We start from the raw sequence: 14,926 nt of genomic DNA, 5'->3' as shown, positions 1-14,926 counted from the left end.
CCAGCTGGAGAATATTAGCGTCTGCAGTCGCTAACAAGTCTGGACAGCCGGTCTGGCCATGTGGATAATGTTGCTCTCGGGCATTCCGTGGAGAACATACTATTACTTGATATTTGACTTCTACCCCCCACCCCCCCACCCCCTTTTTTTTGTACTCTTTTAACTTCACCAAATAGCCTGCAGTGCCGACAAGGATTCGACTCACATTAGCATGTCTGTTTGTGTTCGTGCTACCTCAGCAAATGATGCAAAAATACTTCTCATGATAGCACAGATACATGTAATTATTCTTGCTACTTACATTTTGATTTTGATTTCCTGTGTCAAAAAGGATTACAGTGCAGCGGCACCGTTATGCTATCTTGTTAAAATTATGACACTTATCATGCAGTACATAACTTAAAAGCTGTTGAGCGACTCTTTTTATGACGTTGGTCTTGTTTTGTGTTGTAACCTGAGGTTAATCTTATAGACTCACTGTACTGTGCTTGTAATAATTGCATATAAAAAACTTACAGTCGCTCTCAACAACGGAAACAGTATCACATTGGGAATGTGTCAGTTGGCATGGTCGAACCATATGATTAGAGATGGCAAGACGTCTTCTGGTAGACACTGGGCAGCTGTTGTAGTTTTTTTGAAAAAAGTGGCAGAACACGAATTATGGTTAGTTTGACCTCAGGGTTAGGGTTCACAGATAGGATTGAACTTCGTAGGTCGAGGTTGGCCGTGTGATCAAACCTGTACTTGGTTTGGCATTCAGTATGACAAAGCCAGAGCAAAAATGGGATGGTTTAGGGCGAGTTAGCAGAGAGTTACGTTAGCAGATAGGCTTGGGCTATGGGTTATGATTAGCAGGTAAGGTGAATGACCACTCATGCACAGGTGGGCTTCCTCTTCTTGCCGAGCAAACGAGAATCTTTTTTTTTTTTCCTCCTCCAGCGCAAAACTGTGCTGGTAGTGGAGTGAGGACATGAATACCCCTGGACTACCCTTAAGCCTGGCGGATGCCAGCCTGAGTAGATGGTATTTTGTTATGAACTTTACTTGAGTGCGTCCAAGCGGCCTTTTGCTGGCTTGGCCGTGGTGGAGGCCTGTGATTCTACCCCTGATTTGGCAGTTAGCGCCGCCTGTCAAACAGAGCGATGCCAGTCTTGACGTGCGGCCTCGTCCCTGCTGGTTAAACCCCTTCATACACACACACACACACACACACACACACACACACACACACACACACACACACACACACACACACACACACACACAAATCTGCCATCATGCCAAGACCCCTGTAGGGAAGACACTCATGTGTCCCATGACGACATGACTCAACCTTTAATGCTTTGCCACATGGCTGACATACACTCAGCCCCTCCCCAGCCGCAGCTTGTTGGTATTTATGTTTGTGTGATATATGCACATGAGTGTGTTTACGTCCAGCACAAGACCGGCCGGGGGGCTGTTTGTGCCTTTCTGTCCGATCCGAGCGCAGCGTGGCTGTGATGTAAACGAGGTCGGGAGGGACCGGCGGGGGCGAGGGGGCTAAAGGTTCTCGGCAGACAGCTCCGTAATCGTTGAGACATATGTGCGGTGGATTGTTTGTGACAAGGGAGTTTTGACGTTCCCAGACAAAGTGTAGGAGTCATTTTTAAAAAATTTTGTGCGTGTTACTGTGGGCTTGTAGCTACAGTAGCCAGGGCAAGATGTTTTGTTCTTGAAAAATGACGCCATGTCAATTGTAAGAATAGTTTGACATTTAGTGTTCATTACCTTTGCTGTATCCTTGGTTTGTCTCTGGTGCTGCAAAACCCAGAACTGATGGCGAGCAACAGGAGGGCTGCAAGTTGAAAAAAATGGAGAGGAGGAAAATAAATTACACGGCAAAGAAGAAGCGTCTGTACATGGAGAGCAGCCAAAAAGAGATTGCGTCCATTCCGCCATGTGATTCAGTGCTGTGTAGGGGCGGGGTTTACAGAATTTGGAAGTGAGGCGATTTGCTCCAGTTGGGATGAGAGCCACGTCCGGAGCCCAAGCCGCCAAACAGTCCTCTTATTCGCGCGACTCATAACAAGCGCAGCCTTGGAAAGCTGAAGGGATAACCTTGCAGCTTTGCTCGCGGCCACTTTGATTTTGACTGTTAAGCAACTAATTTGTTTGATAAGCCACAAGGCCTCGCTATCTCGCAGACACCAGTGGATGTAAATGATGAGCACGCGGCGCGAGAGGTCTCGGCTCGCTGCGCCACCGGGCCCCCATTAAGCTTTGATTGGCTTCTCTTGGCCTGATTTCTCTTGCTGTCCGCCGCCTGGCGATGCTCTCGCTTCCACAATAAATTGCGGGTTGCGTTGATTGCTGATAAAACGATGAGTGAGGACAACGGCGAGCACATTAAACCCTCGCTTGTCGGCACCGTAAGCATCAGGCGGTGGCTACCCCTTTGTGTCGGTCGGTCTCTCGAGTGGCTGAGACACGCTGTAATGCAATGCTCTTACACGGCGCGGCAAAAGGATTTTCTGTGGTCTCACTCATAAATTGACATTGTGGAGACACTACCAGCCTCCGAATCACGCTGTGTCCCCAGCTCTCTGCATGCTCATCAGCAGCTGGTCCCAGTGCTCATTTTTAGACACTGTTGCTGCAGTGGCATGAATTTTTAATGGCTAAAGCCATTGTAGCACACTGTGTTGAGTGCGTGCGTGCCTGCGTGCGTGTATATGCATTTACTGGAGGTGCCTTTGAGAGTATTCAGGTAGAGCAAATGCCAGTCTGCAGAGAAACGTTTGCATTATGTCAACATATTGCGCGTGAGTTTCGGTTTCCATTTGTGTTTGGACGAGGGTTTTTTGTTTGCTCGCGATGATTGGACGCTGATGCGACGCGACAGCTCTTTGCCTCTGACACAACTCCCCGAAATCATTTTTGAGTAAGACCTGTGGGGTTGCTATTCCCAGAGGTCTCTCTGTTAATGTTTCTGTGGCGTTTCTTCAAAATGAATTTGACGCTTGTTCGCACACTCCAAAGAACGTTAAACTAGTCCGATAATATGGAGAATCATGCCATGACCCTATCCTGCCGGATACATTTATTTACATCTTACATTCAAACAAAATAGAAGAGACGTTCAGTATATATTAAAATGTAACATTCTCCAACGAGTGTTTTTCAGTATGGCAAAAACTGAACGTGACCTTTAACGCCAAAACTGTTCATAATTTATCTCATGGTGATGAATGTTGGAATTTGGCTCTGTCACGGTTATATTATATTCTCCACATTTCTTTTTCTTTTAACGAATAACCTATTGTTCATTCACTCTTCCCAACATTGACCATCACGACCAGACTCTGTGCGGGACGTTATGTTCCCGCAAGAAGCGTTCATCATTGAAACTCTTATCTAATGACACATTATCTGTCTGATGGAACTCAGCAAAAGAATTGGAAGTCAAACATAGCGGAAAATTGCAAATAAATTGAATGCATCAGTAAGCGCCTCACATTTGCATCTCTATCTCATTTTATTTGCTGATGACTCAGCGAAACGCGCATCTCCGCTTGTGAGCTAAAAGTCGACGAAGAACTTTAAATCGTCCTTTTCTCTCGCTAATGTGCGGATATGTCTTAGTTGTGAGGTACTGCAAGAGTATTGGCTGATGAAGTTAGCCAAGAAGCACGGACACGTCATCTTGTCATCCTGTGTCGCTAATGTTTCATGCTAGCAGCTCACTCACTGGGACAAAGGACATGCAAATTAAGACCAGAGTTTGAACAGCAATGAAAATACAGCGGTAACTTAATTAAGACGGATATCCAATCAATATTCTCCATTTTGTTTCATGGAAAACTGTCCGCCTGTCCGACCATCTATTCATATAATCTAGCTAGTTAGCCATCTGTCTAACTGGCTAGGTAGCCATCTAGCTAGCTGGTTAGCTAGCCATCAATCGAGAGAGACAGCGAGCCATCTAGCTAGCTAGTTATAGCCAGTAGGAAAAGAGAAATAACTGAAAAATATGTGTTTGCAGGATTTCCAAATCCAGGTGGACTGTCATGTGGACTAGTTTATTCAGTCCTTGTCAAAATTGACTGGGTTCCTCTTTGGCAGACTTGCCAAATGACACTGAAATTAGTTGTGATGTTTTTTGTGTAATCTTTCAAACTAAGGAATCAAACACCTAAAAGCAATTGAGATGAAAGTATAGCTAAAGAGACGCAAAATAACAGGAATAGATCAAGCAGATTGAAAATGCTACCAATGATTTCAACGCACAAGAGAGAGTGGATTAGCAGAAAACGTCTTCAGGCCAGGGTATTTATTTCCCAGCCTTCTGACTTCGACAACGATGCACAGATGGGTACGCGCCATCATTCCCGACCATAAATACATCACGTTTCACAGGTCGTAAGTCAGGCTAATGCAACTAATCAAAGTACAGCGACTTCGGTTTATGACAGGGTTCCGTGAGGTCGGAACGTGTCTTTGCCATCAGTCAACAACGCAAGGGTCTCCGCAACAGTTCCTGCTGTGTTTGTGACAAAGGGGGATGCAGAACCTTTTCCTTAATCCAGGCGTCTACTGTCAGTCAAGTCTTCCATCTGATTGGCACCCAATAGGTACATGTCCTTGAAAGAGGATCACGAGCTCTTTTGCTGGTCGGCTCACTGACAATCTTTCTGTTGGCGGCCAAGCGTGGCTAAGCTGCAAAGATTTGTTTGATAGCAGCGCCAGAGGCTATGCGCGCATACACACACGCGGAATACACACTGTTGATGAAATATGATGAGGAATAGCTGAGTTATGGTTTGGTCCTGCAAATCCTTGTTGAACATATTTAAACTGATTAAAACACACTTAACTCTCTTAAAAGATGCTCTTGAAAGGATTTTTTTTGCATCTGTTTTCACTCTCGAGCTTGCATAGTTCTACAAATAAAATGCCAAGTGTGCTTGCTTCACTCCCAGTTCAATTTTGCAGTAAATCTGACCCATAAAACGAAACTGCTCAACCAAACCATATCGTTTTCTCTATCAAAAGTCCGCTAGCCTAATGCTAACATAAAATGTTAAAAAGCCTTTGACAGGTTTATGTAAATTAGAATACCTGTTCCAGTCTTTCTTAACCTTCAAACAGCTGCTATGTTACCGCACAAGGGGAAAGGAGAAAAAAATGATCTATATGGACTGGGCACTAGCGCTAACCTGCAATTTTGTGGGAGTTCACTGTCGTTCTGTTTTGTCATTGTCAAAGCAGGCGTTTTTTTTTTTAACAGGGAATTCATTTCATACCCCGTGGAGCGCTGCATGATCTCACAGTGCGAATATGTTAAAGGTTAATTTGGCACGATGATCTATTCTCCATATCCCCCCCTCACCCCCAACTGGCATTTTTGAGAGGGTGATACATAAAGCCATCTAAATGCACGCGTTGGCTCCCAGTGCCCGCTTTAATTATTCATCGACACAAGGGAATCCAGTGGCGGCAAACTTACTCCTTGACTTGACTCTTTTTCTCTCTCACTCTCATTTGCAGCCAAGTCATGAGCCTGTAAATTATGCTCGCATTCTTTTTTTTTTTCCCCCTTGTGTTGCTTCAAATTTGCACCTGTTTTTCCTGTATCTGATGAGACATGTAGGCAGTGAGCTTTAGTTTCTTCTGTTGGAATCATAAGGTGTCCAGCTAATTCCAATAACTGATCAGTATTTTGTTATTGTGGGTTGCAATATGGGATGTAACGGGCGGAGCGGGGCTTGTTGCAGTCTATTGGTTGGAATGTGTCCATGGATCCTTGAAAGAAAAGAAATAAGGCCTTAATTATACAAAGAGATGACTAATTAATAATTCTTCGACATTTTTTTCATGCCCGTGACACAATGCGCTACCTTGAGCTCCTAGTGTTTTTTCGCTCGAAATTACGATTGGATTTAATATGCGATTAATTTTTCAAGGCCCTCTTCTAACATTTTGAAACGAGAAGCTATGACCCTTGACTTCTCATTATTCTTTTTCCCTCCTGCAATTGCAACCGTTTGCAATTTGAAAATTACATTCTAGCACATCACAATGTCATTTTAATTTTGATTCAAATTTGCAACTTGTAGGGCGCCCCGGTGGTCTAGTGGTTAGCGCGTCGACCTCACAGTGCAGAGGTCGTGGGCGCCTACTGCCCAGAGACGGCCGGGATAGGCTCCAGCACCCCCGCGACTCTTGTGAGGATAAAGCGGATCGGAAAATGGATGCCTGGATGGATTTGCAACTTGTATGCTAGACTGTGCTAAACTGTGACCAATTTGCGTCGTCGCCAGTGTGTGTGAGTGGCCAGTGGCGGTAAAATTTGACCTGCCATAAAACACGACTCGCTCTTAAAAACTCAAGGTCTTGTGTGTTATGAAAACCTCGCCCTGGGAAGATTCATCCCCGCGGACCGCTTTAATTTACACTGTCCTGCTCTTCCGTCCTCTCGTCTCGTTCTGTTTCACCTCTCCTGTCACATTTTCATACGTCGTCATTTTGCTGCGGCCACGGGCTGTTTTGCTGACTCAACGTCTTCGCTCATTGTTTTCCTTCATGGCACCACCTCCCCTTCCTTCAGTCAGTTAATTTTCAAAATATATTTTCATGATTTCACTTTCTTCATTTTAGTCTCTGACTCAACCGCAATCCACGTGTCATCGTTTTCCAGCACGTTGCTTTGAATTGGCGGCCGTTCTACTACTACTACTACTACAATAGGCTGAGCAGGCAGTCCTTCGGCGTGGTTACGGTATTTGAAATTGAATTAAAATTGCCCCCCGCCGACACCACCGCGGGCCCCTACCCATTGAAGTAAAGCCGTGGGTCGAATGCAACCAAATGTTTTCCTGTTGATCTTCACAGGTCAGTGAGAGTGACTTAAATTATTGTGTAACATTTGATGACTATTCATGAGAAAGAACAGCCAGTGATTCACATCATCGTTAAGGGCAACTGTGAGTCGTACTGCGGGAATCTCATTTATACGCATTGTTTAATAATATATTAAAGCCACAAGCATTGATGACTTGCCCTTGCAAATCTTTGATATGGTCATCACATTTCGCAGCTACGCTCAGTCCATATTAAATGGCGTAGCCCAAAAAAACCCCCAAACAAACAAACAAAAAAAAACCTTGGAAATTTAGGCCAAGTGCAACGATTAATCAATCTTGAATCGGTTGTCAATCACTGATATTAGTAATGCAAAAAAAATAAATAAAAAATAAAAAATCAACCAAGCATTTGTTTGCAATCAGAATAATTCAAAATTAGGGCAGAACTTGCATAATCAAAAACAACTCACGATTGTTGATATGTGTAAGATGTCTCTTTATCGCAGCCCCACATTGTACCAAGACAAGAAAGAACGTTTATTCATCCGTTTTCCAAATGAGAATAGAATCCGATGAAATGCTCATCAGCCGCATGCCGCTTAAATTGTTTGTCTGCATGATGAATCAAACGCGTCTGGGGAAATTATTTACACGAGGCTCGCGCCGAACAAATAAATCGGAATTTTGTCTGTGGCCTCATTTGCATGCGCCCCGCCGTCGTCGCTTGACAACAACCCCCGCGTCCTCTTCCACACGTGCGTCGCCGATATTCATGAGGGCCGCGCAGACGCCGCTGCTCCTTTGGTGCGCCATTTATTGATGGCTTTGCAGAACAATCTGGCAGCTCACAGAGGGGAACCGAGTCGCACAAACAGGTCGCGTGGCCCTTTAAGAACGTGTCAGTCCGTACGACTCGCAGTGAGATTGTCCCTGTCGAGCATTGTGAGCTTGCCAGCTAGTATCCTGCCTGTCGTCATTCTTCCCGCTGTTGCTAAGCGACAGCTGCAGGCTTGGTTAAAGCTCAACTTACAGCATTTTCAACTTTCACTGACATCAGCGCTAAGTACCGTATCCTCACTGACCAATACATCCATTCATGGCCGTGCGTCAGTCCAAAAGTACTTTATAAATACTCTAAATTCTCAACAATGGCAGAAAAAAACGTATCTGCAAACAAAATGGATTAGTGCTTCGTTTACTTTTTGAAAGAACAACAAAAATCAGGCTGTGAAAAGAGCTAGCTAGCGTTAGCTTGAGTTTTATGCAATCAAAGCAAAGTGTTCCCATACTTTTGCTAAGGTTGTGAAAAAAAAATACAAAATTAGCAAATACAACTGACAAAATAAACATCTGCTTTGTGTACTTTTTCCAAATCAGGCAGTTTTATTTATCTTATTTTATTTTATTTTTTTTAACACCACAAGTCTGACTACCTTCCTGAAAGTTAGCTTCCTGCCAGTGACCAAAATCCCGTTTGTCTTTGATTTGGTCTTTGCCGAAATGTCTGTCACATTCCTTTTGTGCGCTGAGTAACGACAAATCGCCTCCTTTGTATTTTGTGTATCGCCTGCGCTCAACTGACGGGGTCTTCGGGAAACCGCCGGAAGCTAATTTCACCATTGTAGCAACTCCATCCTGTGCAAAAAATACTGGAATCTAAAACTATCCCTCACGTTCCACATTTTCTGGCAGTTTGGGCTTCAAATGTTAGTAAAAGTTTCTTCTTCGAACCGATCGACGGCTTCCTTAAAATAATCTTGCCGTGGCTGGCGATTTAAGCGACGAGATCAAAATACCAGATTGCATTTCAACATCAACCCTCTGTTGATGTCATTTGCCCAGAGAGGGTTCAACAGAGAAAAAGCTACCTTGTAAGGATGAAGCTCAACGCCATCCGGCTTTTGAGTGTGCTCTGCGGTGCTGTGTTGGATCTTGAGGCTGCTCGGAGGAATGCGATGAGACTCCCTCAGCAGGCTTGTCAACATCTGCAGGGCATCAGTATGTGTTCTGGTGGGGTGGGGTGGGGGGGGGGGTTGAGGTCAAGATGGAGGAGGATGTCTGCTTTGTGCTCTGCATTAAATCCCATCTTAGTCTTTTTTTTTCCCATCTGTCTTTTCTGTATTTCTTTTGCTTCGCTATTGTCTTCGAGTCCAGTCTGTGCCTCCGGGCTCAGCAGCCCCCCCCACCCATCCCCCAACGCCGGCAGGCTGATGCATGAGTGGTTCGCTTTGACGTCATTTCGGCACCAACGTCATAGCAGTTTCCGGGCTTGTTCTTTCTCCCGCCCTTATTTCTTGGATTCCCGATTCCCGCTTCCCCTATTTCGCACCCCTTTCGCTATCGCTTGTTTCCCGGGAATTGAAAAAAAATGCGGATTCCGTTATCGATGCTTATTAGGGGCCGACCAATTAAACAGCCGGGAGACTGAAGCGGCTGACATTAAGCTGTTTTAAAATCCGCCGCGGTCGCCGCAGGAACACATTTCAACATAAGACATAAGACAACCCCCCGCCCCCTAAAAAAAAAAAAAAAAAAAAAAAAAAATCACTCAAGTTAAACAAATACTAAAGGACGAAATAAGGTCAAAATGTTCTGCCTGTAATTCTTCTTTTTCTTTAATTGTTGAATTTTTGAAGGCAAAGAATGGGAAGAGCCTTGAATTGCCAGAGTGAAAAACCACAGGCGCATAATTTCCACTCTGGGATTCAAAAAGTGCAGGTAATGAGAGCACCGACACCAATCAAATTCAGACTTTTTGAAGGCAAACGAATGGTCAGCGGTCAAGTGTGGCATGATTTCACTTACCGAGGGGAAAAAAAAGGGTCCACATAAAAGTTACATATGACGACTTGTCGAACGCTAAGAAATGAAATAGTCGAGTTAAACCCAAGCGAGCGTGCTTTTCAATCGGTCAAGGAAAAAAAGTGAGCGTAACAACACATCAAAACAAGCATCAAGTGAAGACGTTTTGAAACCAAATATCCTTCAATGGCCAAATCATTGCCTGGATCTCAATAGGCTTCCTTGTGGTTTGACAAAAAGACAACAAATCTTCCGCAACAGCTTTGGAAAATTTCACGGCACGTGACGAGGTGTGAAGATGACCCAATTTTTTATTTATTTATTTTTTTTGGGGGGGGGGGGGGGTTGTTTTCTCCGTCTGCTTGCCGCCTTGCCTGCCCGCGATCTCGCCTGTCCACTGTTTAGCGGCGGCGAGGAGGCTTCCTGCAGCGACTGGGATAGAGAGAGATGAGAAACCGCTCCTGTCAGCAAGTGTGACACATGTAGCCGTCCCTTCCTTGTCCCGCGAGGATGCAACCAGAGGCACTCGGTCACGCTTTTAAAAATTGCTTTGCGTAAAATCTTGCTCAGGTTTTATTTTTAGCCCGAAGCTGACACGCATTCTTTATTTGCCATTGTTTCACTTTGATATCCATCGGGACACGATGGGGCTGCTTTCTATTTTTAATCACCTTTTTTTTTTGTTGCTATTTTTATTCCGAGCCCAACTCTCAAGCATGAAATCATGTCATCCTCACATGGGACAGAACGCGTGTAAAATAAAAGACAAATTGTTCTGACTGACTGAACTGTGCGTTAAATTATATATGAATCATACAGAATGGAAACTTGGTTTTGAGATAGTATATCATCAGTTTGGTTTGCGGGCTCTGTTTTCGAACAGGAAAACGGTCGTTGCTTACACTGTACTTTAAAAAAAAAATGTCTTTGCAGTATGTCGTGTTCTTATCTCAAATCGGTTGTCTGCTTTGAAAAGGTCTCCGCTTAATCCAGTCGGGGAGCCAACCGATTGTCTTTGCGGCGCGGAAACTCTTTCTGTCCTTGGTATCACTGATTAAACCAGAGCATGTGGCATTTGCCGAGTGATTTACAGTGCTCATTACATCTTGGAGGTTCGTCATTAGTCAGCAAAAAAAAAAAAAAAAAAGGCTTAATCTCTGAGATGAATTTCGGGAGACCAAAAGTGGTTGGGTTGATGAAAATAAAATGTCACTGCTACCGCTTTGTACATTATTACCGGATTTTGGCTGTTTATTGCTTATTTGTGTGTAAAATTGATGTTATTGCAGAATTGAGCAGTAGTTTTTACTGTTGACCCCCCTACCCCCAATTAAGTTGGTCATAATACACCTCCACCAGGAATCATTATGGACACGACTACTCAATAAGTGACACGAGCGTCTGTCTATAGCCTGAAAGCAAAGTCTGGCTCTCCAGGAGAGCAAAACCTGATTAGACTTTTGGGTGCTCTTTTGGCCCTTTTTAAAATGCTAATTAAAGCAGCGACTCTTGTCCCCCCCCCTTTTTTTTTTTTTTCGCTGAATGTTTTCCAACGACAAGCATGTCTCGACAAATTGTGTGACTTTCTACCCCCTGCGCATTGATTGGGAGCACAAAGGAAAGTCGTTTTTAAATGTACATCTATTCGAATGTAGTTAAAGCAACAAACGATGCAGCGATGGATTCATACTTCTTATCAGGCAACACGTATGCATCATACTTGTCATTAGGTTTTGATAAGTGGCTACAATTATTTGCAAGGGCCTTTGCGAATGGCCGCCGACCAATCCAGGGTGTCCGCCGCCTCTTGCTCAAAACCCGATAGATGAACTGTACGACATCGTGCAGGTGTACCTAATAATATGTCCGGTGAGAGCGAAGAGAAGCGGCGTTGACGAGGCTTGAAATATTAATCAGCGGCTGCAGCGGTGGTCTATATAGTTAATGTAGCGCATTACAATCCATATGCGAGCCAATATTTTGATGCGTCGCTAAAGCACACACGCGCAAGCCGACACACTTAGACCTACACATTATGATGAGCGGTGCTGTCATCCGCTGGGCATATCCCCGTATCTGCCCCCCCCCTCCCATCCCCCTCCCCTGTTCCCAGCTATGACAAATGGCCTCTCTTTACTGAATCCAGGGGAGTGAATGAAGGAATATAATCAGCCAGCTCACCCGAAACACCTTCGAAGAGCTTCTAATTATTCTCCGTGCGCGCTTCTTTTTTTGCCGCTATGACTTTTCCCTCAGCTGCATAGTTCAACTTCCACTCGGTGATTGTGTTTATTTCATTACCTTAAACATCCCCAACCGTGAGGTCTGTATTGACTTTAACAAGCATGTCGTACATTGTAGCATTTTAAGAAAGCGCTAGTAGGGAATATGCTCTTTTTGAATATGTCATGTCCATTTTTTTTTTTAAGTGACAGATCTTCGGTTCAGGGGCAACACAACCGCAGATGACCTTCAAATGCCGAGTCTCCTGTCCTAAGGCTGCCATTTCTTGCACGGATGCGTTGCTGCAGTGCCAACTCAGCCGCCTAAGCTCACACACACACACACAAAAAAAAAAACACTTTTTCCAAATGCATTGCCACCATTTCCTTGACCGTAAATCCTCCAGGTTCGGTCGTCCTGGCGTGGAGTGTTACTGCCAACATGAGAGTGGCGCAGCCGTCATCCAGCTTCAGTTTCTCATCAATGAGGTAGGAAACAAACTGCATTATTATGTTATTTAAACAAACACAATGTTGTTCAGCCCCCGGTTAGTGGACGTCATGGCTAACGACATGCTTTTAGCGGTACATTCATTTATCACAGGGTATACGTTTCACAACCCACACAAGATTGGTGAAAATCTGCAATACTGAGATGGCATTTGACATGAGTCACCTGACTTAAGACCCACTTGCTTAAATGCTAGCATGTGATGGAAAACGCCATGCTAACGGCATTGCTGTCATGGCGCTTTAACTCTTCAAGCACAAATGGTGGAGCAATACAAGCGGACAGACAATATAACAAAGCCCACAGGCATATATTCTTTATCCTCAATGAAAAAAATGATCAAAATCACTGCAATTTAGTAGCAGTAGAAAAAGTCTCTTCTTTGTGTCTGCATGACTGCATGGTATTATACTGCCTCCTGGTGGCCAAAGTGAGCACAAGGAAGGAACAGCACACGGAAATGAATTGCAGCATTGAATCATGATGCACAAACGTGTTTTATGCTTTGTATTCCATTTAATTCTTTCCTGTCTAGTATATTACAGAGTGCTAGTATTCCTTTTTAAAAAGTAGTGTTTTTTTAATGTGGGATGCTTGAACAAATTTCAATGGGTAAAGTGCATTGGGAACAAAATTCCACTGCACTTAAATATTTAATACCACATAATGCTGAGATCTTACATTGATTGACTGTATCAATATTCTCAATAGGCTTTGAGTCTGGAATCTGTCATTGGCTAAATTCTACTGTAAAATATACCTGTTGACAAAAGGAAATGAAATTTCCATGAGTGGAAAAAGTTATTAATTTTATTTATGATAGTTTGAAAGCTATAAAAACAAGAAGCACTATTTCATCAACCCTTCCTAAGTGTTATTAGACAGATTTATCACCAGAAAGTAAATCTGTATTTCTACACCCGTCACCGTCCACTGTACATTTGAAAATGTTGAGAAGCAGTCTTGTCCAGAATGTTATATTTTGAGTCAAGACATCATTGAATCACACTTTTTTTTTTCTGTTTCGGCGCTCCAGGCAACACGGAACTTTTCTTCGTGACAAACTTGAGCTTATCACCAAAGCACTTGAAGCCTTCAGTGTCACCTGAATGCAAAACAGTCCACAGAGATGTCAGAGCTCGTGCCCAAAGAATGTTCTTCATCTGCGATATGATTTCAACAAAGCTTGATTGTGATTGATTTTAAATAGCTACTATCCTGGCTAATCTCTCATGTCTTTCGTTTCTATCCGTTAATATATCCCTGTTGAGACTTTTTCCTGCGCACTATATGTACCAAAAAAATCCTGCTCTCAAGCTTCTATTAAAAGTCATCCCCAATTCATACAATGTGATGCACTGAATGATGTTTTCATTTCAGTGCGATTGTTTAATGGCATACCCTTTTGCCATGTGCACTAATTAGGCATGACAAAAATTTCGGCGCAACCAAGTGCAGCCCTTGTGAGCGTCATTAGTGTTTCAGTTCTTCTTCTTTCCCCTACTCACACACTGTGTGTGTGACTGTGACTCAGCAGCCCAATCGAACCCCTCCGGGAGAAAGATGGAAATGATTTTTAGTGCCTCCTACACACCTACTTTAATATACATCATGGCTAACCGGGAGAGCGCCAACTGACTCATGCTTGTGCGCAAGATGTTTTCTGACTTTGTGTGTGCATGTCATTACAATACAGATTGTTGATATATATTTTTTTTCTTTTTTTGACAGGGGGCGCTGGTGAGCGCCCTGGCTGACGACACAGTGCACCTGTGGAACCTGAGGCAAAAGAGACCGGCTATCCTGCACTCACTCAAGTTCAGCAGAGAGAGGTGACAGAAGGGTAGACAAGTGAAAATGACCCCCCCGCCCCACCCCCAAACTCCTGGTTAAGCTACTGAGATCATCTGATACGGTTAACGTCGTCTGTAGTATGCATACCAGGCTCCTTATTTTTCCGCTACACCTCAACTGTCTACCAGCACAGACAATACGACGATAATGTGCTGACCCGTCCTCGTGTCCCATTTCTACCCTCTAAATGTGTAAAACGCGGTATGATGAACTAACATTTTAAAAAAATATAAAACCATATATAATTGTAATCTTCGGATGGGCAAGACAAGAAAGGACCTCAAGGAAGTCCGACAAACTGTCTCCTACAATCACCGACGTCGTGGTCACCCATCGGAACCAATCGGATCACGCGCTAGTATCCCTTCTTCTGAAAAGTCGCGGGACGGGTGATGTGTCAGAAGCGGTGATCTGACGCAGCGCTGACATGATGGACAGGTGGCCGCCGGCGACTTTTACGGGGCGGCTTGCGTCCGTACGGAGGCGCTTGACTGCCTCTGACATTTAGTAAACGTCGTTGCCGAGAGATGTCTTGCTTCGGGGGGAGGAGTCTGTAAACTTGAGACATTCCCATTTTGAATACGACAATTGTTAGCATTAAATCACGCCTCACAACAACAACGTACTATAAAGCGAAAACCGCTTTACGGATGTCAACTATTTGTCATCTCCATTTAAGTTAGTTTTTT

General features: G+C 44.0%; 1 protein-coding gene across 5 annotated transcripts in view; it reads left to right on the top strand.

Annotated features, from left to right (window-relative positions):
* stxbp5a (syntaxin binding protein 5a (tomosyn)) overlaps positions 1–14,926 on the top strand; it is a 52,074-nt gene that overhangs the window by 10,150 nt on the left and 26,998 nt on the right. For all 5 annotated transcript variants that reach the window (XR_002170617.1, XM_019890236.1, XM_019890228.1 and 2 more), the window contains exons 4-5: positions 12,280–12,361; positions 14,115–14,215. Coding sequence is in view for 4 of the 5 variants with exons in the window: in XM_019890236.1 (XP_019745795.1) it covers positions 12,280–12,361; positions 14,115–14,215 (183 nt within the window). In the remaining variant the exon portion in view is untranslated. The remainder of the gene's footprint in view (positions 1–12,279; positions 12,362–14,114; positions 14,216–14,926) is intronic.

The sequence above is a fragment of the Hippocampus comes genome, unplaced genomic scaffold (genome assembly GCF_001891065.2).
Source record: "Hippocampus comes isolate QL1 unplaced genomic scaffold, H_comes_QL1_v1.1 scaffold397, whole genome shotgun sequence".
Classification (NCBI taxonomy): Eukaryota; Metazoa; Chordata; class Actinopteri; order Syngnathiformes; family Syngnathidae; genus Hippocampus; species Hippocampus comes.
This window is presented reverse-complemented; position numbering and strand designations above follow the sequence as displayed.